The 27,128-nt window shown below is 45.0% G+C and overlaps 2 protein-coding genes across 5 annotated transcripts in view; one reads left to right on the top strand and one right to left on the bottom strand.

Annotated features, from left to right (window-relative positions):
- Positions 1 to 3,632, top strand: part of B3GALNT2 (beta-1,3-N-acetylgalactosaminyltransferase 2) — a 56,288-nt gene extending 52,656 nt beyond the window's left edge. The window contains exon 12 of one of the 2 annotated variants that reach the window (XM_039464302.2): positions 907 to 3,632. In XM_039464302.2, coding sequence (XP_039320236.1) covers positions 907 to 1,041 — 135 coding nt within the window. In that variant the 3' untranslated portion in view covers positions 1,042 to 3,632. The remainder of the gene's footprint in view (positions 1 to 906) is intronic. The other variant, XM_074385341.1, reaches the window with a different exon arrangement.
- Positions 2,213 to 27,128, bottom strand: part of TBCE (tubulin folding cofactor E) — a 73,258-nt gene continuing 48,342 nt past the window's right edge. For 2 of the 3 annotated variants that reach the window (XM_039464299.2, XM_039464300.2), the window contains exons 6-17: positions 21,874 to 21,973; positions 19,410 to 19,512; positions 14,931 to 15,007; positions 13,056 to 13,151; positions 12,449 to 12,513; positions 12,299 to 12,363; positions 11,457 to 11,609; positions 9,322 to 9,475; positions 7,664 to 7,729; positions 5,883 to 5,942; positions 2,747 to 2,838; positions 2,213 to 2,525 (exon numbers count right to left, since the gene is read on the bottom strand). In XM_039464299.2, the coding sequence (XP_039320233.2) occupies positions 2,433 to 2,525; positions 2,747 to 2,838; positions 5,883 to 5,942; positions 7,664 to 7,729; positions 9,322 to 9,475; positions 11,457 to 11,609; positions 12,299 to 12,363; positions 12,449 to 12,513; positions 13,056 to 13,151; positions 14,931 to 15,007; positions 19,410 to 19,512; positions 21,874 to 21,973 (1,124 nt within the window). In that variant the 3' untranslated portion in view covers positions 2,213 to 2,432. Of the gene's footprint in view, positions 2,526 to 2,746; positions 2,839 to 5,882; positions 5,943 to 7,663; positions 7,730 to 9,321; positions 9,476 to 11,456; positions 11,610 to 12,298; positions 12,364 to 12,448; positions 12,514 to 13,055; positions 13,152 to 14,930; positions 15,008 to 16,286; positions 16,440 to 19,409; positions 19,513 to 21,873; positions 21,974 to 27,128 lie in introns of all 3 variants that reach the window. The other variant, XM_074385340.1, reaches the window with a different exon arrangement.

Here is a 27,128-nt window from a genome sequence, read left to right as displayed (position 1 = left end):
TTAGATGCTTAGGGGAGAGAGACTCCTTTCCATCCCACTGAGGGGCAAGACTGAGACAGACAAGCCGAGTTTTTCTTAAACTCCCTGAGGCTGTGGCCCTCAGGGATCCCAGCTCTGTCAGTCTCCAGTTAGTCTCCTGTCCCTGGGCTTAGCCTTTCAAAACCCAGGGATCAGCAGACACCTTCAAAGTACGTGCTGACTCCACTTGCTCCTACCATTTGTTCTTTCACCAAGGAGTTCAGCCATGCTTTATAAAGGTTTTTAACTTTATCCCACATTTTCGTGTTGTCCAACTGAATGAGTTTCTGTGTGTTCTGCTCTGTTGCTGGATGGAAACAGAAGCTACTTTATGTAGCTAGGAAATAGTCTAGTGGTTAAGAACTTGGGCTAGGCAGTCTTTAACTCCTCCTCTTCATTTACCAGCCCTGTGACCTTGAACAAGTGATTTAACTCTTTCTCAGTTGTAAGAGGGAAGTAATTCCTACCTTACGGCATTATTGTGAGAATTGAAACATTTACAAAGCACTTGGGTACAGTCCCCACATTATTGTAAGCATTCCATCAAAATAGCAGATGTTACTAATTCTACCATAGAACCACCTTTAACTGCAAACATGAAACTCACTTGTGGTTTCTAAAATCTTTCATCATAGAATTGCATTTAGTGACTAACTCTTAATCCACACACTGCCTTGCTTCTGTATGCCACAGGACTGTGGGGCCTGGTGCTTTTCCGAATCAGGAGCTGTCACCCCCAAATCTCACTAGTTGGTCCACACATCGAGTTATCCTTGAAATAATTTCAGCACCATTAGAATACATAAAAGCTGGCTATATGCATACTTTCTTAGGCTCTTCAAACAGTTTCACAGCTCTCAGATCAGGTTCTGTTTTGTTTTTCAACAGGACAGCCTGTGGCTGTGTGAGAAGACTTGTGAGACAGGAATGCTGTCTTCTCCTCAGTATTCTCCGCAGGAACTGACAGAACTGTGGAAACTAAAAGAAATGTGTGGTGATCCTTGTCGATGTGAAACAAGATAACAGGGAAATCAGGGCAGGCAAACGATAATCTGATTGCAAGTTTGAGGACGCCCAGGGTTTAGCAGTAAACTGTACTATCTTTCAGGAGAGTTCTAGACCGGCACTTTTACCCAGAACCGGTGCGGTGTTTCTTAATGTTTGCACAAATTTCCTTCTTAAAAATCAACTGGTACTGTAGCATAAGAAAAGTTTTTATTCATATATTGGAAGATTATCAGAAAAATACCAAATTATTTTATAAAAGAAAAAATATTTCTAAATCCTGATGCATTGTGACTAGTCATTTATCATTTACCTATAATTTTTGGTTAAAACTTGGCCTAGTTCAGAAATCTGGAGTAGTAACTGAGTTTGAATTTCAACCTGATTTTAGGATAGTTCTGTAGAGAAAAAGAACTCACAGGAATGCTGTGTGATCATATAATCACATATTTGAGCATTGGTCACTTATACCAAAGTTTGGGGTTTCAGGAAAAGTTAAATTTTGTGGATCACAGAAGTGGGCAACTTGAACTTGAAAAGGAACCAATATGATTCTCAGCTCTGAACTTTGGTTTTAAAGAAGTTCATTCATATGGTAGACTAATAACCAAATTTTCTTTCTGCCATCTAACATAAATCCTGAAGGTCAAAGTTTAATACTCATATTTTTTAAATGTTCAATTTTTGTGGGTATGAATCAAAGCAAAATACCTCTCAGGGTTTTAGTGCCATCAGGAAGGATATTTCTAAATGGTTGACATTTTGCAAGAATTTTGCTTTCCTCCTGTCATCGCCTAATGTTTACCTAACATGAGTCACATTTCAGTCAGCTGGTAATCTTCTACAGAAGATACACTCGGCTTAGGTATAACTATAGGGAAAAGCATGTGATTAAGTACTCTTAAAAAAATAGTGCACCTGAGAAGAGAGATAATAGCATATATGTCATACATTACGTAGAGGATGTGTCTCCCTAAATTTAAGGGACATTTCCCAAAATGACCAACCACATCATTTTAGCAACCCTTTAAAATAGTATCATCAATAGAGAATTCCATTAAAACTAGTCTTATGACAGACATTAACTGTGTTCAGATTTTATTAGGTAGCTAGTTTCTATTTAATATTTAAATCTTATGAAATGCGGTGATGAACTGTAAAAATAAATATAAGATCAGAAAATCATTAGTAGGTTCAAAGCCTTTATTATAGCTATTATGTATTAGCCTAGAAATGGTCGCATCCCAAAAACAAATACATCCATTGTTAAACTACATCCCTTGTTATACTTAGGGCAAGTAGTAACCCCCTTTTTTTTTTTTTTTTGACAGAATTGTTCCAGTGAATCATTTATTTCTGGTGAACCCCAGACATAAGCAGTGTAGTCTCTAAATTTCATTAGTTGGTTGTTACCATCGCACTAACAGACAATCTCCATTTTCCACAGAATAAAACTGTAATGACTTGAGGTCATTTTCGAGCTTAATTTCTCTGCCCGGCTCCTAAAAGTAGAACCAAGGTGGGGAAGGATGTGATTAAGACAGATCCCATAACGTATGTTATACACACTCTCCCCCTCCACCCCATCCTCAGGCAGTAGCTTACCCTTAAAATCAAACAGATCTGTGGCCTCCATTTAGAATCTAACTGTTGCTATCTGGAGACAGTTTAATGTCATGGTATGGGGATTAAGCTTGACTTTGCATTTTGCTGAGCAGCTTACCTCCGGACTTTCATAGGACAACAGAAGGTCTGACACCGGAACTTTGAGAAGACGTGACAGCAATCCCTTCACCTTTTGAATTGTCATGGAGCCTATCAAAAGACGAGAACAGTCCGTGAGTTCTCTCAGTTGACAGTTACCTGTAAAACTAGCTCATGTGATGAGACCCCAGTCACTCCAGTGATAGCTGTATCTGTCATTTTTGTGTCAGTTTATCCAAGTCAGTAATTAGGAGAAAGCCCGAGTCTACCACCTGTTCATTTGAGGAACTGTGGGAAATGGAGCCAACGGCCCTAAGTGCCCTTTGACAGTGCATTTCATACATTTCAGTAGATAATTTCTTTCTTAATCTGAATAAACCAGACATGATACTCAGCACAGAATAATGAGAGTGAAATCAGTTAAGTTTTCTTTTTGAACCTTTGTGATGACTTCCTTATGAATTACTGAGCAAACACTGGAATGGTACTCAGGTGTCCTTGAGGACATTTCTCAACCTCTCTGGCCTGAGTTCCCCCTCTGTAAAATGAAGGTGTCGACTAAATGACCTACAAGGTCCCTTTCAGCGGGGCCATTCTGTCATTATGTAATTTGTAACTGTGTTAAACATACATGGGAATGTAACTTCAGAGTAAACACTTTGGTTTGTTCAGAATACACTATGAACTTCTTTCCAAAGATGGGTTGTGGTAAATAGTGGATATTTTGATTATGAGAAATACAGTTTCCTTGAAGCTTTAGCTGGAGATACAGCAATAGTGTGGTGTTCTACAAATATCACAATGTATTCAAACATATTTTTCTACCAGAAATCATTTTTGTAAAAGCTGTGTGTTTTTATGCACCTTGTGATAATAAATGTTATCTTTATTTTAGAATAAAAACTGGCCTTTTTGTATGTAATGAATATAGTTAATAGCATTTATAATTTCAATTAACCAAATTTGCTTTTTCCTGTGTGAATATGTGATAGTCTAGTCTTCTCAAAAGATTTAGATGGACTGGCTTTCATTGCCCAGATGATGGTTAGAGAAGGGTTAACCACTGCACACCAGTGGGAAATGGCATACTCCTAACACATGCCAGAAACAAAAAGTTTGGTCATAAAGCAATTCTAAGAAATCTGCCTGGCCTGCTCACGCTATAATCCCAGTGCTTTGGGAGGCAGAGCGCGCAAAGCCCAGGAATTCGAGTCCAGCCTGAGTAACACAAGGACACCCGATCTCTACAAAAACTACAACATTAGCCAGGCATAGTGATGTATACCTCTAGTCCCAGCTACCTGGGAGGATCACTTGAGCCCAGGATGTCAAGGCTGCGGTGAGCCATGATCACACCACTGTACTCCATCCAGCCTAGGTAGCAAAGCAAGACCCTATCTCAAAAAAAATAAATAAATAAAACCCTGCCTACTCACATTAGTTCTCTGGAAGAAAGTGGTGATTTATATGTAATAAATAGCATTACCATGTTTAATATAGTTAAGTAACATTCAGAAAATACGGAGATAGCTAATTATTTCTTTTCACCTGCTTTAATGACCAGTGTTAAAAATTTGAGAGGTACACCTCTAGGCCTTCTTTTCTCTGTGTTCATATACGGATGTATAGGTTTTAAGCCAGGCGCAGTGGCTCACGCTTGTAATCCCAGCACTTTGGGACGCCGAGGCAGGTGGATCATCTGAGGTCAGGAGTTTGAGACCAGCCTGGCCAACATGGTGAAACCCTGTCTCCACTAAAAATTTTAAAATTAGCCAGGCATGGTGGCAGGCACCTGTAATCCCAGCTGCTTGGGAGACTGAGGCAGGAAGAGTTGCTTGAACCCAGAAGGCAGACGTTGCAGTGTACTGAGATCATACCACTGCACTCCAGCCTGGGCAACAGAATGAGACTTGGTCTCAAGAAAAAAAGATGTATAGATTTTATAAATATATTGACCTACTACATTTGTTTTTTTTTTTTTTTTTTTTTTTTTTTTTTTTTTTTTTTGAGACAGAGTTTCGCTCTCGTTACCCAGGCTGGAGTGCAATGGCACGATCTCGGCTCACTGCAACCACCACCTCCCGGGTTCAGGCAATTCTCCTGCCTCAGCCTCCTGAGTTCCTGTAATTCCTCCTGGAATTACAGGCAAGCGTCACCATGCCCAGCTAATTTCTTGTATTTTTAGTAGAGACAGGGTTTCACCATGTTGACCAGGATGATCTCGATCTCTTGACCTCGTGATCCACCCGCCTCAGCCTCCCAAAGTGCTGGGATTAGGCTTGAGCCACCGCACCTGGCCCCATTTGTATTTCTTTATTACATGATGGTATAGCTTTTCATGCCATGTTCTCTAGACATACACTGTCCAATATGGCAGCCACATGTACTGAGCACCTGAAATGTGGCTAGTAAGACTGAAGAATTTTAATGAATTTAAATAGCCACGTGGTTATTGCAGCCACCCTGGACAGCACAGCTCTAGACCTCCTTCATTCTCCTCAGTGATGTGCAACAGTGCCTTGTGTGCTGTGTGGTTCTACCAGAGTTTATTCACCATTCCCCCACTGGCAAGCATTTAGATTCTTACTATCTTTACCGTTACAAATGCTGCAAGAGAGAATGCTTGGTCGGAGCATATGTGTATTTTTAATTTTTTATAGTAATTTCGATACGACTTTACAAAAAGGGTACACTGCTTTTTCATGCCAGTTATTATTTTAATTTTTGCTCCTCTAATGGAGTAAAAAACTGATATTGCAGTATTTTCCTTTCTTTTGAGACAGAATCTCACTCTGTCACCCAGGCTGGATTACAGTGGCTCAAACCACCAGTCCCGGCTCTCTTTGACTAGTCTGTCCCCACTGGGGCCTTTATTGGCAGTATTTAAGTTTGAAAACAGAATAATGCAGGGAGATATCACTAATTCTAATCAATTATATAGCAGTAGCAAAATATTATAGGAATAGAAACTGGATTGTGAATAAAAATGGAGAAGTATTGGTAAATTACCACTAAATGGATGGTTATCAATCAGAAAGGTACTTCTTTGAACACAACTAAGGCCTTCTATAAGCAATACCATGATAAGCTTGATCTAACAGAAACTAATTTAAAAATCAATGTGAATTTTAAAAAAAGAGGCTCATGCTTCTTACCTGGCAGTTGTTTCTCTAGGACTTTCTGATCAAGTTGATGAGGGTATTTTATCTTCAGTGCTTTCAAAGAAACAATGAAAAAGATTAATTGATATCTACTATTACATGGATTTAAATTAACCACACACATTAATATATAGCCAAATGATAGAGCTGTTCAGTGCAAATTGGCAGGTCTAATCAATGTTTAAAATTGTTTCTATTAATACTTCCATGAGGCTAGGTGCAGTGGCTCACACCTGTTAATTCTACCACTTTGGGAGGCTAAGGTGGGCAGATCACAAGGTCAGGAGTTTTAAGACCAGCCTGGTCAACATAGTGAAACCCTGTGTCTACTAAGAATAAAAAAAAAATTAGCTGGGCATGATGGCGCACGCCTATAGCCCCAGCTACTCGGGAGGCTGAGGCAGGAGAATTGCTTGAACCCAGGGGGGCGGAGGTTGTGGTGAGCTGAGACTGCGCCACTGCACTCCAGCCTGGGTAAGAAGTGAAACTCCGTCTCAAAAAAAAAAAAAAAAAAAGAAATAAGAAAAAAAATAAATTAGCCAGGACTGGTGGCAGGTTGCCACTGCACTTCAGCCCGGGCAACAGTATGAGACTCCATCTCTAAACAAAGGAATAAAACCCTCTATGAATTGCTAACAAAAATAGCTGGACCAACACTTTCCCTTTCCCCTCTTAGTACTTCTTTCCTGACAGTTTAGCTAGGTTTTCAAGTCACAAATTCACAAATCACAATTTGGTTCACAACTCCAATACCTCCCACATTTATAACAGTATTAAAATGAGTTTAAAACGGGAGTTGTGGCCGGATGCGGTGGCTCACACCTGTAATCCCAGCACTCTCAGAAGCCGAGGTGAGCAGATCACAAGGTCAGGAGTTCGAGACCATGGTGAAACCTTGTCTCTAATAAAAATAAAAAAATTACCCCGTCTCTACTAAAAATACAAAAATTAGCTGGGCATGGTGGTGAGTGCCTGTAGTCCCAGCTACTCGGGAGGCTGAGGCAGGAGAACTGCTTGAACCCAGGAGGTGGAGGCTGCGGTGAGCCGAGATCGCGCCATTGCACTCCAGCCTGGGTAACAAGAGCGAAACTCCATCTCAAAAAAAAAAAAAATTAGCCAGGCATGGTGGTGGATGCCTGTAATCCCAGCTACTCCAGAGGCTGAGGCAGGATAATGGCTTATACCCTGGAGGCAGAGGTTGCAGTGAGCCAAGATCCCACCATTGTACTCCAGCCTAGGCAACTCCATCTCACAAAAACCAAAATAGGGGGAAAAAAAAAAACCCCAGTGTTGCAAAAATGTTCAATATAAGAATTTAAATATGTTTTAAAGAATTCATTTCTGGCCAGGCACAGTGGCTCATGCCTGTAATCCCAGCACTTTGGGAAGCCAAGGCAGGCAGGTCACAGGTCAAGAGATCAAGACTATGCTGGCCAACATGGAAAAACCCCGTCTCTACTAAAAATAGAAAAATTAGCTGGGCACGGTGGTGGGCACCTGTAGTCCCAGCTACTTGGGAGGCTGAGGCAGGAAAATCGCTTGAACCCAGGAGGCGGAGGTTGCAAGAAGCCAAGATCACGCCATTGCACTCTAGCCTGGCAACAGAAGAGACTCTCCAAAAAAAAAAAAAAAAAAAAAAAAAAAAAGGGGCATTTAAACTCAAAGCATTTACTTAGGTACTTAAGGATACACACTTAAGAGAAACACTCTAACACACAGTTTCAGCATCTAAGGACTCAAATACAAATAAGTGATTTGGAATCTGAGATTCTTACTTAGTAGCTGGTTTTTGAGCATAAGTGGTTGTCTTTTGAGTTCCCCATCTTCAGGTGCACCATATTCTATTTAAGAAATTAAAAGAGATGAGTGATAAACCAAAGGCCACTATAAGAAAAAAAAAAAAGGACAGGTAAGTGTGCAGAGAGCCTGTTCCCAGGACACATCAAGCTCTTCCGCTTGATTTTCAGGAGTGATGGACAAGCACTTCCAAGGGCAGAATCCTCTATCTACCCAGAGCTGCAGACTCTAACTCATCTAGCTCATTGTTAATGACCAGTGAAATTCAACAAAAGACAATAAATGAAAAGCAACATGTTTATGTGTATATTACATTGTCGTTCCTTAGAGACTGACAGTGTCCTGACTCAAACTAGCAAGAGAAGACTGCGTCCAAAAACTTCAAATGTCTTCTCCGAATGTCACCTTTGGAAACAGTTCTCTTTCTGCACTGAGAGAAACCTGGTCTGTACCTGAGACACAATCCAGAAAACACCTTCACCAAGTTTCAACCAGACCGTGCAGTGCCAGGCTGGGCACTCAGTACCACATTGCAGCCCAGTTCCTCGGCCTGGACCACAGCCTCCATAAGAGAGGAGGAAAAGCAGTACGTTTCTCCTGCTCTCGGCCAAACAGTGACATTTCTCTAAATCCCCTCACGTATCTGTGCTTTTGTCTTCTAGCATTAGCAGTGAAACACTGAGCAATACCTGCCTGGCTGCTTCAGGATCTTCCCCTGCTCACCCCCAAGTGATTCAGAATTCACCAAGCACGGCCAGGAAATTCGGCCGGCTAATGGAGTAACTTGAAAGATTCCCACAGACAGCTCTTCATCCTTAAAGATACTGTTCAAGCCTAAAGCGTTCATACAGTGAGCCTCTTGCATTAAGAAATATAAAAAAAGGAAAATCACATAAAAGTGAAATGTGGAATAATAATGAAGTCACAACAAATGGAAAGTACATCATGGACAAAGACTCATGAATTCTCAGCTTCAAAGCCTGAAGAACGAGGCTGGAGGATTTAAGGAACACCACGCAGACCAAGTGCCAACCTTGGTGGAACAGGCAGTGAGCCCTCCGGACAAGAGAGCTTACTAAGAACTACACTCATTCGAACTTCCCTGTTCACTACGAACACCTGAGGGGCTTTAAAAAATACAGGGCATGGTGGCTCATGCCTGTAATCGCAGTACTTCAGGAGGCCAAGGTGGGCAGATCACGAGGTCAGGAGTTCAAGAACAGCCTGGCCAATATGGTGAAACAGCATCTCTACTACAAAGATTAGCCGAGCATGGTGGTGCACGCCTGTAATTCCAACTACTCAGGAGGCTGAAGCAGGAGAGTAACCTGAACCCAGGAGGCAGAGGTTGCAGTGAGCCAAGATCACTCCAGCTGGGTGACAGAGCAACACTCCACCTCTTAGAAATAAAAAACTGCTTCCTCCTCCTCAATCGCAAATCTCTCCGTTTCAAAAACCAGTTTTCTCCTGCTGAAAGATACCGCTCTTGCCCCAGGAAAGTGCCTACAGTCTGATTCGATGAGTACAAAAAGCCCAGGAAAGGAAGAAGGGCAGTAACAACACTGAGAACCTCTTTTGATACCAAAGGGAAAAAACTCTGTTCCAGCTGGAAATCCACCAGTGCATACACACGTACTCAGGCAGAGGAACTGGTATCTAGGATGGGCTGTGAGGAATTCTTCACTGAGTCTGTTTTTGTCCAGGTCCTGATGGCCACCAGCCTTTTTCCACTCATTTCCAAAAGCTCTTCTGTAGTCAAGCTCAGCTCCCCACCTCTCCTCTGGGAGAATCTATGTTGAGACATAAAAACAAGTCTATCAGAAAGCTTTCTTCTTTTTTTTTTGAGACAGAGTTTCGCTCTTGTTACCCAGGCTGGAGTGCAATGGCGCGATCTCGGCTCACCGCAACCTCCGCCTCCTGGGTTCAGGCAATTCTCCTGCCTCAGCCTCCTGAGTAGCTGGGATTACAGGCACGTGCCACCATGCCCAGCTAATGTTTTGTATTTTTAGTAGAGACGGGGTTTCACCATGTTGACCAGGATGGTCTCGATCTCTTGACCTCGTGATCCACCCGCCTCGGCCTCCCAAAGTGCTGGGATTATAGGCTTGAGCCACCGCGCCCGGCCATTAGGCCATTATTTTTGTATTTTTAGTAGAGATGGGGGTTCACCATGTTAGCCAGGATGATATCAATTTCTTGACCTTGTGATCCGCCTGCCTTGGCCTCTGAAAGTGCTGGGATTATAGGCGTGAGCCACCACACCCAGCCAGGTTTCACCCTTTTTTTTTTTTTAACACTGACAGAACTCGAGGGTTTATCAGAAAAGCAAAAATAATTTCAGTTTTACACTTTAATTCATGAGGGTACTTGCGCATGAGCCAGTTTCAGGACTACACCAGGTACCCTGGGTCACCTCCCTGAGGTCTACCTGGAGGCGCCTGCCCTGGCAGAGCTGACTGACTCCCAGTGAATGCACAAAAGTGCTGGCAAGGACAAGGTGTGGCCTTCCCACTTTTATGGAGAAGAGGATCTAAGCCGGAGAGGAGAAACAAGCTCGGTACTTCTGTGTTCTTTCTGCCTACTTTCCCTGAAAAAATGGAGAAGGTGCCTGGTGTTCGCCAAATGATAATGAATCAGGCCACAGGCAGCAGAGCCACAGGTTTTTCCTGCACTGATCTAAGTGGAAAACTCTCTCCTGAGGAGCTGGAAAAGAACCATTACTATGAAACTGCACAAGGTTCTTTTACCATTCCAAGGAAAGCTACCTATCACCCCCTTTACAATATTAAAAAAATAATCTCTTTTTACTTTTTTTTGAGACAGGGTCTTGCTGTGTCACTGAGGCTGGAGGGTAGTGGCGTGATCTTGGCTCACTGCAGCCTCCACCTCCCGGGTTCTAGCAATTCTCCTGCCTCAGCCTCCCGAGTAGTTGGGATTACAGACATGTACCACCACACCCAGCCAATTTTTGTATTTTTTGTAGTCACGGGGTTTCACCATGTTGGCCAGGCTGGTCTTGAACTCCTGACCTCAGGTGATCCACCTGCCTCGACCTCCCAAAGTGCTGGGATTACAGGTGTGAGCCACCACACTTGGCCTTATTATTATTTTTTTTTAATTAAGACAGAATCTCACTCCATTAGCCAGGCTGGAGTACAGTGGCATGTTCATGGCTCACTGCAGCCTTGGCCTCCCAGGCTCAGGAGATCCTCCTACCTCAGCCTTCTAAGTAGCTGGGACTATAGGCACTACAGACCTGTGCCACCACGCAGCTAATTTTTGTATTTTTTATAGAGATGGTGTTTCACCAGGTTGCCCAGGCTGGTCTCAAACTCCTGGACTCAAGCGATCAGCCTGCCACAGCCTCCCAAAGTGCTGAGATTACAGGCGTAAGCCACTGTGCCCAGCCTAAAATAATTTATTTTCCTGTCTTAAAAAAACTAGTCATGGGCCAGGTGTGATGACTCATGCCTGTAACCCCAGCACTTTGGGAGGCTGAGGTGGGCAAATCATGAGGTCAGGAGATTGAGACCATCCTGGCTAACACGGTAAAACCGTGTCTCTACTAAAAATACAAAACATTAGTTGGTTGTGCCGGCGCGTGCCTGTAATCCCAGCTACTCGGGAGGCTGAGACACGAGAATCACTTGAACCTGGGAAGCAGAGGTTGCAGTGAGCTGAAATCAAGCCACTATACTCCAGCCTGGACGACAGAACAAGACTCCGTCTCAAAAAAAAAAAAAAAAAAGTAATCATGATGCCAGTGCTCACCTCACATTTGTTCAGGGTCTTCAGCTGGCCAATTCTGGCGATAATAAGCTGCCTCGTGGTCTGCCTATCTTTGTCGTCTTTGGTCAGGGGGTTTCTTAGGCAGGACAAAGCCCGCAGGCTTGGTAACTTGTCTAGCTCATTGAAAAAGGACCACTGAAACAAAGCAAAAGGAAATAAATGAAAAGCAGTGTGTTTCATGCTACTTTTGCAGAAGTGTGAACCAGAAACAGGAAAGCAAGTCCCTAGTTCTAATCTGAGGCAGGGAATTTCATCATGCACCAAGCAACCCCCTCTAGAAAGGCCACATCCTTTTATTCTATTAACTGTGCCATTTAAAATGACAGTCCACTTAAGTGTGAAGTGAACTAATTTCTTTCTTAATATTTTTGGCTTTATAGGAGGAGTTTCACACAGAAGAGACTTTTTTTTTTTTTTTTTTTTTTAAGATGTAGTCTCACTCTATCACCAGGCTAGAGTGCGGTGGGACAGTCTCGGCTCACTGCAGCCTCCGCCTCTCGGGTTCAAGCGATTTTCCTGCCTTAGCTTCCCAAGTAGCTGAGATTAGAGGTGCCCACCACCACACCCAGCTAATTTTTATTTTCAGTAGAGACAGGGCTTCACCATGTTGGCCACGATGGTCTCAATCTCCTGATCTCGAGATCCGCCCGCCTCAGCCTCTCAAAGTGCTGGGATTACAGGTGTGAACCACCGCACCCGGCCAGGCATTTCTCTTTGATTTAAAATTTTTTTTTTTTTTAGTTTTTTAGAAGGAACCTACAAACTCTGCCACTAGAGTGGAAAGAAGCAATAATATGCAGTGCGTACTCCGAAGAGGCTCTTACTTGTGATATCTGATTGTCATTTACTACAAGGTACTGCAAGGACGGGAACATGGATGTTTTGCACCCTATAAAAAGGAGAATTCAGTTACACAGTAGAAGTGAAGGAAGCAGCTAAAGTATGGGGGGCGAGGTGGAACTAATCTTATATACCAATTCCAGCATCCGGAAAATGTATCGAAGAAATTCCAATGTCAGAGAGGATTAATTGTTCTAACCTGAAATTTAAGATGTAAAATTTGATTACAAAAAAACAATATAAAATGCTATGGGGTATCAACCAGACTAGGGTCGTAAATTTTTTCCTACACCCTGGGTTTTTAATCCCATGTAAAATGCTTAGAAACCATAAAGTCCAACTTAGGACAAGCAAAGTGAACTCTTGATACTACATTCTAATGATTCTACAGTCACCTAGTGGTTCCTGAGTACCTACTGCTTTGTCAGGTGCTAACTGGCTCTCAGGAAAGAGACATGGTCTCCTGGTGGAGTTTAGTGAATGAAGACTGCTGGCATTATCACCAGGGTCAAATTACTCATTCTTCAAATTATCTGGTACAGACAGAGTCCACATTATACAGGGTTCACAAGTAAATTCTCTAAATGAATTCAAATGAAAATTTCCCAAAGGGAATTACTCAATTTAGGAATTCCATCATCACGATCACGTTTCTATTGAGAAAGCGTACAGAGCATATGAAAATTCCTTCACTAAGATTTGACTGAACACTATTGTATCAAGCATTTAGGGGTAAATTACCTGGGCAGGTGGGCTATCAGAAACAGCTGATTTTCATCAATCAATTGATTAGAGGAAAGGTCCAATAACTTGATTGTCTGGAGAACATCTGTTGGCCTGTATGGAAAATAAAATGTTTTTCACCATGAATTTATCTCCTGTTTTCAAAGATACAGCATTAAAATACCTGCATTTGGTGTGCTGGAGCGGGTAGTAAGAGGCAAGAGGATATGACTGTACAAGGCACCCTGAGGGGTCACCGTGGAGATGCTCACATACCTGACTCCAGCACTGTCACACCGAGCACGTAATCCTATATCATAGTTTTGTAACTTGTATTTGTGACTCTATCATAGTTTTGTAACCAATGGGGAAACCTGGGTCGTGGATACAGGGGATCTCTGTGTATTATTTCTTATAAAACTTCATGTGAATCTACGATTATGTCAAAATTAAGTTTAATTAAAAAAGCCTGCAGGCCGGGCGCAGTAGCTCACATCTGTAATCCCAGCACTTTGGGAGGCCAAGGCAGGCAGATCACAAAGTCAGGAGATCAAGACCAGCCTGGCCAACATGGTGAAACCCCATCTCTACTAAAAATACAAAAATTAGCTGGTTGTGTGCCGGGCGCGGTGGCTCAAGCCTGTAATCCCAGCACTTTGGGAGGCCGAGGCGGGTGGATCACGAGGTCGAGAGATCGAGACCATCCTGGTCAACATGGTGAAACCCCGTCTCTACCAAAAATACAAAAAATTAGCTGGGCATGGTGGTGCGTGCCTGTAATCCCAGCTACTCAGGAGGCTGAGGCAGGAGAATTGCCTGACCCCAGGAGGCGGAGGTTGCGGTGAGCCGAGATCGCGCCATTGCACTCCAGGCTGGGTAACAAGGGCGAAACTCCGTCTCAAAAAAAAAAAAAAAAAAGTTAGCTGGTTGTGGTGGTGCATACCTGTAATACCAGTTACTCAGGAGGCTGAGGCAGGAGAATCACTTGAACCCAGGAGGCAGAAGCTGCAGTGAGCCAAGATGGCACCATTACACTCCAGCCTGGGCAACGAACAAAATTCCATCTCAACAAAATAAACAACTTGCATTTGCCTACATAATGAAACCCTTCTATACACTAAAATCTTTAAGATGCTGAATCCCTTAATTCAGAATCTATTGTAAATTTTCCCAGTTAGGTTAATTTTACATAGCAACAAGAGGAAGATGAAGCAACATATTTAAGAGAACAAGCTTTTACATAGAATTTGGTACAATATCTTAAACAGATGATGCTAATTAAACATATATTTAATCCTTACAGCATATCCTACAGAACTTCCATTTAGAAACAGCAAGTTAACACATTGATGCAAAACTAATAAAACTCATGTCTTCATAAGTATTTAATTCTGATGAGTTTCCCTTGATTAGAACCAATTAGTGAAATTCTTTTTTTTTTTTTTTTTGAGACGGAGTTTCACTTTTTTTACCCAGGCTGGAGTGCAATGGCGCGATCTCGGCTCACCGCAACCTCCGCCTCCTGGGTTCAGGCAATTCTCCTGCCTCAGCCTCCTGAGTAGCTGGGATTACAGGCACGCGCCACCATGCCCAGCTAATTTTTTTTGTATTTTTAGTAGAGACGGAGTTTCACCATGTTGACCAGGATGATCTCGATCTCTTGACCTCATGATCCACCCACCTCGGCCTCCCAAAGTGCTAGGATTACAGGCTTGAGCCACCGCGCCCAGCAACCAATTAGTGAAATTCTAATTTGCAAAGGCAATGAATAATAAACATTTTTCCTAATTCTTCTTTGCAAATCCTTCTAAAAATTAAGGTAGATATAATACATGTATCTATTTATTCATAATGACTAAATGGAGACAGATGCCTTTAAGTAAGCCCTGTTACCTTTCAGAAATGAAAATCTCATTAGACTCGAGGTAGAGTTCCTCAAGGCCTGGGCACCCCGCAGCACAGCGCAGCACCTGGAAAAGAAACGAGGTTCGGGATCCGGTGGCCTTGGCTGGTTGTTTCTTCCCCGGTGTTCACAGGAACCACCAGGAGGATTCAGCTCAGTTACCGTTCCAGCAAAAAAGTGCCTCACAGACAGTTCACGAGACTACATTTCAGGCCTGGAATGGTGGTGGAGGGGTGGTAAATAAAAAGGTAAAGGGTGCATTTTAATGCTGTGGGAGCACATACTGTGGGCACTTTGAGGCCTTGGAGGTAGATGTCAATGCATGGTTTAGGTAACGCAGCTACGAGGTGGCACAGCAGATGTGAACTGCACATGTTATTATGATATATTTTTTGTCTTTTTTTTTTTGAGACAGAGTTTCACTTTTGTTGCCCAGGCTGGAGTGCAATGGCGCGACTTCGGCTCACCGCAGCCTCCGCCTCCCAGGTGCAAGCAATTCTCCCGCCTCAGCCTCCGAAGTAGCTGGGATTACACGCACCCACCACCACACCCAGCTAATTTTTTGTATTTCTAGTAGAGACAGGGTTTCTCCATGCTGGCCAGGCTGCTCTCGAACTCCTGACTTCAGGTGATCCACCCACCTGGGCCTTCCAAAGTGCTGGGATTACAGGTGTGAGCCACCACGCCTGGCCAACTGCACATATTATTTGATAGAATTTGCTTAACCAAAAGAAGTCAATTGATGTTAAATACCTTTCCTCAATTCTGGGTTTGTAAAGGATATGCTAATCAGACAAAATTTCTCAACAATTATTTCTTCTTTTATTATTTTTTTAATGATACTTTTTTTTAAGTTTTCATTATGTATTTATGACAAATATTTCACATCCATGATTCTCTCCAGTCAAAAGTTCTTTGAGGCTGGGCACAGTGGCTCATGGCTGTAATCCCAGCACTTTGGGAGGCTGAGGCAGGTGGATCACTTGAGGTCGGGAGTTTGAGACCAGCCTGGCCATGGTGAAACCCCATCTCTTCTAAAAATACAAAATTAGCCAGATGTGGTGGCGTATGTCTATAATCCCAGCTGCTTGGGACGCTGAGGCAGGAGAATCGCTTGAGCCCTGGAGGTGGAGGTTGCAGTGAGCCAAGATCACACCACTGCACTCCAGCCTAGGCAAGAGTGAGACTCGGTCTCAAAAAAAAAAAAAAATTAGTTATTTGAGATGATGTCCTTGGCTGTGCCCAATCGAAGAATGGAATCATCTGACTCAACCATCCTGCAAACAGTCCTGCAGATAAGCACAGGCTTTAAACTGGATGTTAAACCTGCTCATGACCTTGTTGACCTTGGCCACATTCATCCATGTGGATGCGTGGTCCTTGCCACTGATGACACAGTTGCTGGTGGGGCATTTCTGCAGCATGCACAGGTCCACAAATGTGCTGGCGTCTTTCTGCATGTCGAGGCTATGCCTCCTGCTGCCACACCGCACATGGGCCTAACTTTTTACAAAAAATTATATATATAAATATATAATATCCAGGTACAGTGGCTCATGCCTGTAATCCCAGCATTTTGGGAGGCCAAAGCAGGCGGATCAGCAGGTCAAGAGTTCAAGACCAGCCTGGCCAACATAGTGAAACACCATCTCTACTAAAAATACAAAAATTAGGCCAGGAGCAGTGGCTTACATCTGTAATCCCAGCACTTTGGGAGGCCACAGTGGGTAGATCACGAGGTCAGGAGTTCAAGAGCAGCTTGGCCAAGACGGTGAAACCCCATCTCTGCTAAAAATACAAAAATTAGCCTGGTGGTGGCGGTCACCAGCAATCCCAGCTACTCGGAGGCTAAAGCAGAGAACGGCTTGAACCCAGGAGGTGGAGGCTGCAGTGAGCCAAGATTGTACAACTGCACTCCAGCCTGGGCGACAGAGTGAGACTCTGTTTCAAACAAACAAACAAGCAAACAGACAAACAAAAAAATTAGCCAGGCATGGTGGCACACACCTGTAGTCCCAGCTACTCGGGAGGCTGAGGCAGGAGAATCACTTGAACTCAGGAGGCAGAGGTTGTGGTAGGCCAAGATTGCACTACTGCACTCCAGCCTGGACAAGAGAGCAAGACTCCATCTCAAAAATATATATACATATAATAATAACACATAATATTTTATATACCTATGGCATCTACAGGATCTATGTTGCCTAGGCTGGTCTTGAACTCCTGGCCTCAAGTGATTCTCCTGCCTGAGCCTCCCAAAGTACTGGCTGGAATTATAGGTGAGAACCACCAGGCCCAGCCTCATCAACTCTTTCTAACTGTTCTCACTAGAACTTGACTGCCATCTCCACCACCTGAATTTCTGTGTGCCCCTCCTAGTTTATTTGGAGGGTGGGTGGGTGTTGCTTTGTTACCCAGGCTGGAGTGCAAAGGTGCAATCCTAGTTCACTGCAGCCTCAAATTCCTGGGCTCAAATGATCCTCCCACCTCAGCCTCCCAAAATGCTGGGATTCCAAGTAGGAGCCCCACTGCCTGGCCCCTACTTGTCTCCCAGCTACATCTACACGTGGAGAGGGAGTAAGTACCTCACAGAGGTGGAGCCCTAGGGAAGAGGCGCCATGGGCATGGGCATAGTGAGGGCACAAGGGGCCCACTTGTCTCTCATTGAGCGGCCTCCGTGGCACTTCCCAGGTGAATGTGGCTGGGAATGTATTTCTACGCCCTTGCCTTGGTTTGACAGTGGAATGCTCTGGGTGTGTGAAGTCAGTACACCTCCGACAGGAAACAGTAGTGCCAGATGTAAGTCCCAAATGCTGCTGTGCAAGGACCCACAAATCTACTTTTGAGCCCAGCTGTATAAAATGAACAGTGGATTCCAAGAGCTGAACTTCAACAAGAAAAGGATCTGAGAACCTTTCTGCTGTTTGACTTCTGTTCTAAAAAAACTCACAGGAAAACTCAGGAAGCTAGTCAATAGCTAACACTAAGGCTTGTCAAAGCTCGTATTTGTTGCATACCACAATGGAGCACCACTGTTTATAAAGGCACCAGAACAAGTCAAAATGAGCAGAGGGAGGACATGGATGCCTAGATGGAGAACTCAATTACAATGCTCTTTTATAAGGCAGTTTAAAGAATTCTGTTGGCCGGACACAGTGGCTCACGCCTGTAATCCCAGCACTTTGGGAGGCTGAGGCAGGCGGATCATGAGGTCAGGGTATCGAGACCATCCTGGCTAACACAGTGAAACACCATCTCTACTAAAAATACAAAGAAATTAGCTGGCCGTGGTGGCACACACCTGTAGTCCCAGCTACTCGGGAGGCTGAGGCAGGAGAATCACTTGAACCCAGGAGGCAGAGGTTGCAGTGAGCCAAGATCACACCACTGCACTCCAGCCTGGGTGACAGAGCAAGACTGTCTCAAAAAAAAAAAAAAAAAAAAAAAAAAATTCTGTTATCTATTAATAGATATTAGGATGATTAATGTGAAGACAGGATTGTACGTCAATTCTTTGCCAAACTTTTTTTGTGGTTTTTTTTTTGGAAATGGGAGTCTTGCTCTGTCACCCAGGCTGGAGTGCAGTGGCACCAACTCAGCTCACTGCAACCTCCACCTCCCGAGTTCAAGCAATTCTGTCTCAGCCTCCCGAGTAGCTGGAATTACAAGCACATGCCTGGCTAATTTTTGTATTTTAGTAGACACAGGGTTTCACCATGTTGGTTAGGCTGATCTCAAACTCCTGACCTCAGGTGATGCGCCTGCCTCAGCCTCACAAAGTGCTGGGATTACAGGCATGAGCCACCACGCCCAACCTTAAACTTTTTTTTCTGTTTTTTTTCCCCAAACAAGGTCTCACTCTTGTTGCCAAGGCTCCCGGCAACCTCTTCCAGGTTCAAGCAATTCTCCTGCTTCAGCCACCCGAGTAGCTAGGATTATAGGCATGCGCCACCACGCCCAAAGTTTTTGTATCTTTTTTTTTTTTTTTTTTTTTTGAGACGGAGTGTCGCTCTTGTTACCCAGACTGGAGTGCAATGGCGCGATCTCGGCTCACCGAAACCTCTACCTCCTGGGTTCAGGCAATTCTCCTGTCTCAGCCTCCTGAGTAGCTGGGATTACAGGCATGCGCCACCATGCCCAGCTAATTTTTTGTATTTTTAGTAGAGACAGGGTTTCACCATGTTGACCAGGATGGTCTCGATCTCTTGACCTCGTGATCCGCCAGCCTCAGCCTCCCAAAGTGCTGGGATTACAGGCTTGAGCCACCGCGCCCGGCAAGTTTTTGTATCTTAAGTAGAGATGGGGTTTCACCACATTGGCCAAGCTGGTCTTGAACTCCTGACGTCAGGTGATCCACCCACTTCAGGCTCCCAAAGTGCTGAAATTACAGGCATGAGCCACCATGCCCAGCTAAACCAAACATTTTTAATTGCTTATTAGTGTGTAATAAACCAAAGAAAGACGATTACCTCAGCCCAAGTTATTCCTGTTCGGTTGAGGACTAACACCTTCAGTGCAGAAAACGTTCCAGTTAGAGGTGCTGAACCGGAGGGAAATTTTAGTTTATTTTCACTGTGTAGAAAAAGAAGATACAATATACTTACTTCTATACAGTAAACCCAACTGAAATAGTCACTAAAAGCAACAATTTGGGCTTCAATCTAAGGAGTTGGATTTGTTTCAACCTTAAAATGGAATTACATTTTAAAAAATCACTTTTTTAATGATTCAAGTGAATAAAGACTACCTAATTTTTAACATTTACAACGTAAAACTTTTTGGTATCGGTTGTGTAAAGATGCTTTCACAGGATAAAGGCGGGGCTGTATGTGGCTGCAGCTTCCTAAACCCAAAACTCAAGCATCGCTCGGGACATGGCAGAACAGTCCCCCGTGCTCCAGAGTCTTACTGACACACTAAATTGTGGGCTAGAATTTTGCTTCTCTAAACATAGTCTTGCCCTTTGGCTAGGAGGATGGGTAAAATTATTGTCCTTTAAGTCCTCTCTTAAGAGCCCAATCTCAGAAACTACTCAATCTTGACAGTCACTTTGCAAGAAGATATTATTAAAAAACATAAGCCTGGCCTGGCACAGTGGCTCACACCTGAAATCCCAGCACTTTGGGAGGCCGACATGGGCGGATCATGAGGTCAAGACATGGAGACCATCCTGGCCAACACAGTGAAACCCCATCTCTACTAAAATTAGCTGGACATGGTGGTCCGTGCCTGTAGTCTCAGCTACTCAAGAGGCTGAGACAGGAGAATAGCCTTGAACTTGGGAGGCGGAGGCTGCAGTGAGCCGAGATCAAGCCACTGTACTCCAGCCTGGCAACAGAGTAAGACTCCGTCTCAAAAAAAGAACCAAAAACCCCACAAGCCCATTATTTCCAGAAGATGAGACACCATGGGTTGAATTACCCTCATTTGCTCTGTTTGGGGGCACAAACCATTCAGGCCTGTCTACCTGCTATACTGAACACTCGCCTATCTATGCAAAACTGGTTCAACTATGAAAGGGGAAGCCTAGGCCAGGTGCAGTGGCTCATACCTAGAATCCTAGCACTTTGGGAGGCCAAGGAGGGCAGATAACCTGAGTTCAGGAGTTCGAGACCAGCCTGACTAACATGGCAAAACCCTATCTCTACTAAAAGCACAAAAATTAACCGGGCATGGTGGCACACACTTGTAATCCCAGCTACTTAGGAGGCGAAGTCAGGAGAATCACTTGAACCCAGGAGGCAAAGGTTGCAGTGAGCTGAGATTGTACCACTGCACTCCTGCCTAGGCAACAGAGCGAGACTCCATCTCAAAAAAAAAAAAAAAAATACATACACACACACATATATGGTGTCCTTAAAGATTAAATGTGTCCTTAAATTTAGAAAAATTCGGCCAGGCGCGGTGGCTCAAGCCTATAATCCCAGCACTTTGGGAGGCCGAGGCGGGTGGATCACGAGGTCGAGAGATCGAGACCATCCTGGTCAACATGGTGAAACCCCGTCTCTACTAAAAATACTAAAAATTAGCTGGGCATGGTGGCGCGTGCCTGTAATCCCAGCTACTCAGGAGGCTGATGTAGGAGAATCGCCTGAACCCAGGAGGCGGAGGTTGCGGTGAGCCGAGATCGCGCCATTGCACTCCAGCCTGGGTAACAAGAGCGAAACTCCGTCTCAAAAAAAAAAAAAAAAAAAAAAAAATTTAGAAAAATTCAAGTAAACCAAAATCTGCCTGTGTAAAAATGTCAACTAGTGAAGGGGCCACACTAGCTGGGGTACATACCTGGCATTCCTCTTCTCACGCCAGGAAAACTTAGGACAAGGACACATGAGGAGTTCAGGAGCGGAGATTTAACAGGCAAGAGAAAGAAAAAGGAAAACAGCTCTCTCCCTAGTGAGAGAGAGGGGACTTCCAAGAGGAAAAAGGCCAGCTGGCGGCAGATGCACAGAGTTTAGAGTTCAGCTGGAGGAGGCAGTGTCTGATTTACCGAGCGCTCACAGATTGCTTCCATCGGGCACGACGTTTACACAGCGGGGAAGGCTGGCCACCCCACCCTAATCTTATGGTGTCAATGAACTTTCCCTTTGGCTGGTGCCATCTTGTCTGCTCCTTACTGTACACATGGCTGGAGAAGGGAAGAGGGAGCCGCCATCTTGAACGTTATTGGCACAACTGGCAGCATCTATGTCTGCAGCTGGATTTCTCAGGCTGCTCTTTGTTAGAAAGAAAAATAATTTGGGGCTGATTTTCATTAAAAGGAAAACCTTACTGAGGACTTCCATACCCTCACTATCTGCTTGAGTAATTTCTTCTTAACACCTTGGATCGTGCAGTGGCAGCCTTCAGGCTCCCTACCTCATTGCCACAGAGACGCTGCGAGGAAGCAAGGAGAGATGAGTTTAGTTGTGAAATTCGGCAACCAGAAGTTCGTACCTGAGATTAAGGACTTCCAGGTGTCTGAGCTGATCAGCAATGTGTATCACTTCATCCCATGACGACAACAGGTTTTTTGACAAATCAACATTTCTAATATCTAAAAGCGTATGTTAAGAAACAGTAATTTCAAAAGATTCACAAAAGACATGAAAATAGTTACTCTTCATTCCAGAGCATAAGCACTTTAATTTTTCATTTTATACCCTCTAGCCTGCTTGAAAATTTTGCAGGAGTACATAATACTTTTATCTTTTAAGTTATCCAAACTTTCACTGAGAAACCAAAAAGTTCACTGTCGGGCCGGGTGCAGTGGCTCATGCCTATAATCCCAGCACTTTAGGAAGCCAAGGTAGGTGGATCACCTGAGGTCGGAAGTTAAAGACCAGCCTGGCCAACATGGCAAAACCTCGTCTCTACTAAAAATTCAAGGGTGTGGTGGCACGTGCTTGTAATTCCAGCTACTCAGAAGGTTGAGGCACCAGAATCTCTAGATACCAGGAAGCGGAGGTTGCAGTGAGCGGAGATTGTGCCACTGTACTCCAGCCCGGGGGACAGAGTGAGACTGTCTTAAAAAACTAAAAAGAAATTAAAACTTCATTGTCATATATTCAAAGCTTGAGACAAACATCCACAATCAAATGAAAAAGAACCAGTGTCATAACTAAACCATCCGTGAGCTATCCATCAAAAGGAGAGGGGAGAAGCAGTGAGGGTAACTGTGATTTCCTAAGCACCTGAGGTGTACAGGCAGGCCTTGTCCTCGGCACTGATGGGCAGCCACAAGCCTCACCCCAGCATATGACCTTCTACGGGGCACCATTACCATAGGAATCTCCAGACAAATAGCATCTAGAGGGGAAAGAATAGGGGTCAACTTGGGACACACATTCAAAAGTGCATGACGTAGGAACTGAAAAGGTGTCCGGTAGCCTGGAAGCAGTTTTAATAGCATCACCCAACTGCTCGTGATACAGGGATACACAGTAGGGCAGGAAACGCAAAGCCGACGACTGGCGACACAAGTCGGGGTGAGGGGCGAGGGGCAGGAGCAGCGCCATCAGGAAGGGGCACAGCTTAGCCAGGTCCCTGCAGAGAAAGACAGAGAAGCTTGCAGCAGGACCCAGCCAACTAGTGGAGGAGGCTACACTCTCATCCGATATGTGCATGTGTGGAAACTATTCCGTGCACGCTCCCATTCTGCAAGTAATCATTTAGGGCCCGACGGACAAGGGACGACAGCAAAGGCCCTGGGGTGGGAAAGAGCTCAGCCTCTGACAGGGACTGCCAGCACCTGTGTGACTGGAGCAGATGGGCTGGGGCTACTAGAAACCAGGTCACAAGGGACAAGGGGCCAGGCCACATCACAAAGGGCCTCGCAGGCCACTTCAAAGTCTTTGCTAGTCTCTGCTCCAAATGGGAGGCATTGGAGGCTTTGGAGCAGCGAAAGAGGACCTCAGTCTTTTAAAAAGCATTCTGCTTTCACTTGGATCTCTATTATGTAAAGGAAAAAAAAAGTAAAAGTCACTGTGCTGCTGAGTTGAGCAAAGACTGCAGGGAAGCAAAGGAGGGCAGGGAGTCTCCAGGAGGCCAGAGCGGACTAGCAGCACGAGAGCGCGAAACATGTCAGAGGGGGCATCAGACTCTGGAAGTGGGGCTCACAGAATTTGCCAACGGATTTAGATGCAGGGCATGGGAGAAGGGGAGTGTCAAGGACAACTCCAAGATCTGTGGCCTGTGCAACTGGAACTGTCATTTATTTACTACGAGGGGAAAGACTACGGGATGAGCAGGTATGAAGGGTCTTAGTTTTGACATGCTAAATCTGAGACGGTCATTAGATACCCAGACAGAGGTATCAAAGCAGCAGCTCGAGAGACAGATGTGGAAGGGGGCAGGCCATGAAGGAGGGCCAGCCACACCCTAGAAGGTCTCCCAAGAAGCCAGGCCTCCCAAGTCTGAGCCTCAAGGTACACCCAATACGCTGCAACCAGAGAAATGTCCCACAGAAGCGACTGAGGAGGAGTGGCCAGCAGCAGAAGAAAAGCTCTAAGATCCAGGCTGGGCACAGTGGCTCACGCCTGTAACCCCAGCACTTTGAGAGGCTGAGGCAAACAGATCACCTGAAGTCAGGAGTTTGAGACCAGCCTGGCCAACATGGTGAAACCCCATCTCTACTAAAAATACAAAAATCAGCCAAGCGTGGTGGCACGCACCTGCAGTCCCAAGCTACTCAGGGGACTGAGGTAGGTGAATCACTTGAACCCAGGAGGCAGAAGGCTGAGGTGAGCCGAGATCGTGCCACTGCACTCCAGCCTGGGTAAAAGAGCAAGACTTCGTCTCCAAAAAAAAAAAAAAAAAAGAGCTCTAAGATCCTGTTATAACAACAGCAGCAGCAAAAGCCACCACCCCCACTGCTGCCGTTGCTAACCAGGCCCAGGCGCTACGCTGATTGCTGGGTAGCTTTCCTTTTTCACAGCAGAAGAAACAGTGACACAGCAGTCAAAGAGCTGTGTCACTGCGTACAAATGAACAAGTGCGAATTTACACCCAAGTCAGCCTCGATCCAAAATCCATTTTATTCCACCCCATAATGCAAAAGAGTCATCAAACATACATAAAATGCGTGGAGAAAGTTTCTTTACAAACACCGGCATCACTCCAGAGCACTGGTTAGAAAGGAGACAGTTTTAGACAGGAACCAATTAGGAAGCTCTGCAAGAAGGTCGGGAACAAGGGAAGGACGCCAGAGAAGATGCGAAGAACGGGATGACTCCAAACCCAGTCGCCAGCTACCTGTGCCCGAATCCTGCCAGCTGCCTGGACTACTACAGCTCAAGAGCTAACAATGGGGTCTACCCTCTTCAACAGTTGCATTTCAACTGGTCATATGAGTAGCTACGGAATAGCCTCAATTTTGCTGTGGCCGTCGCATCCAGTGGGAGAAGAATCAGTGCAGGCTGCCGAGAATCCCAGACCTGGCAAACATCCTGAGGTCCCCTCGGGCTCATCCTCCGCCCTTGGGGGACACACCTGCATGATCACTTCTGTAAACTGTTCCTCTGCTCCTCCTCCTCAGGCTCCCCTTATCTGCCCTGGCTTCCTGACACCGCCTTACACAGGCTGATGCACGGGGTGCTTTCCAGACCCCTCTGGGTGACACTTCAGCCACCCTGGGTTTCCATTCACCTTGCTAAATCGGCCGCTAGGCTGCTGAGGAAGGGTTTAAGTCCAATCACTCTTCACTCACTGCTGCTTCCCATTATGTAGCCTAGCCTAGAGTTACAATTGTTTCTAAGGTCTGTGCAGAGCACACAGACCACCCACATCCTGAAATCAACCACAAAGAACAGCTGTCAATATGTGGTTGCCTCTGCCACACACACCATTCAAGGAGCTCCCATGGAAACACAGGTCTGGCTCCTGCGCACAGCTCGTGCGGGAGGTGGCGGCTCATCCCTTCCCCTGGAAATGCCCTGAGATTTGACATACCTGGGTCTGCAACGCTCCCACTGTTTTGAGTTCCGGTCAAGTAAGTGACCTCAAAGAGAGACCAACCCAAAGCAGGATAACTGGATTAAGCACCCAAAAGCAATCCTTCCACTTGTGGCGAGAATTCAATCGGGAACTGCAAGACATTCATCACTGTATCTGCAAATGCCAACCAAAACTTGATTATCTCATGAAACCTCATTTTGTGTCTTGGGGGACATTTTTCTCCAGAAAAGTACAGGATAAACAAACATGCTGATTCTCCAGGACACTGCTGACAGCTCTGAGCAACCAAACAGCAAACACTCCCAAACTGTCTACTGGCCACATCTGTTCTTAATTTTATTTTTATTTTTTTTGAGACAGAGTCTTGCTCTTGCTGCCCAGGCTGGAGTGCAGCGGCACGATCTCGGCTCACTGCAACCTCTGCCTCCCAGGTTGAAGCCATTCTCCTGCCCCAGCCTCCCAAGTAGCTGGAATAACAGGTGCCCACCACCACTCACAGCTAGTTTTTGTGTTTTTAGTAGAGACAGGGTTTCACCATGTTGGCCGGGCTGGTCTTGAACTCCTGATTTGTGACCTCAGGTGATCCACCCACCTCAGCCTCCCAAAGTGCTGGGATTACAGGCATGAGCCACTGCACCCAGCCTTTTTTTTTTTTTTTTTTTGAGACAGAGTCTTGCTCTGTCACCCAGGCTGGCGTACAGTGGTGTCACCTCAGCTCACTGCAATCTCTGCCTCCTGGGTTCCAGTGATTCTCCTGCCTCAGCCTCCTCCCAAGTAGCTGGGTGGCACATGCCACCACGCCCAGCTAATTTTTTGTATTTTTAGTACAGACAGGGTTTCACCATGTTGGTCAGGCTGGTCTTGAACTGACCTGAGATGATTCACCTGCTTTGGCCTCCCAAAGTGCTGGAATTACAGGCATGAACCACTGCACACAGCCCGATTATTAATCCTCTGAAATCATATGGGAATAGGCCAGGCTGAATATAGAATGCTCTAACACTTCTGAGGCATTGGCTCCTTAGCAAACTCTTTCTTTTTTTTTTTGAGACAGAGTCTCGCCCTGTCACCCAGACTGGAGTGCAATGGTGCGATCCCGGCTCACTGCAACCTCCACGTCCCAGGTTCAAGTGATTCTCCTGCCTCAGCCTCCCAAGCAGCTGGGATTACAGGTGTACACCACCACGCTTGGCTAATTTTATTTTATTTTATTTTATTTTATTTGCATATTTAGTAGAGATGGTGTTTCACCATGTTGGCTAGGCTGGTCTCAAACTCCTGACCTCGTGATCCACCCACCTCAGCCTCCCCAAGTGCTGGGATTACAGGTGTAAGCCACTGTGCCCAGCCATCCTTAGCAAACTCTTTTCTGCATCCACTTCAATTTCCCTAACTCCAGCTGCCTAACTCTGAAAATGACACATATTTGCAGCACACTGAGGTCAACAGAGGAGGCTGCATAGGGGCAGACACTGGATGTTGCAGCTACCACAGGTCCGAACAGATCCCCCAGGCTGTTTCCCCCAAGATAACTGAAACCTCAGACACACAAATTGGAAGAGTTCTGATCTAATTTCCTTCACTGCACTGTTGGGGCATTTTGGCAAAGAGAGCTATTTCACCTGGCATCTCTTCACTCAGGAAAAACTGATCAAAACTGATATTTTTTGCAAAAATTATTATGTAGAGATCAGATAGACTTAATGAATTGGGAAAAGGCCTTTTGGTTTCCATGGGCAAATTTTTTTTTTTTTTTT

The sequence above is a fragment of the Saimiri boliviensis genome, chromosome 14, assembly GCF_048565385.1.
Source record: "Saimiri boliviensis isolate mSaiBol1 chromosome 14, mSaiBol1.pri, whole genome shotgun sequence".
In the NCBI taxonomy this organism is placed as follows: domain Eukaryota; kingdom Metazoa; phylum Chordata; class Mammalia; order Primates; family Cebidae; genus Saimiri; species Saimiri boliviensis.
This window is presented reverse-complemented; position numbering and strand designations above follow the sequence as displayed.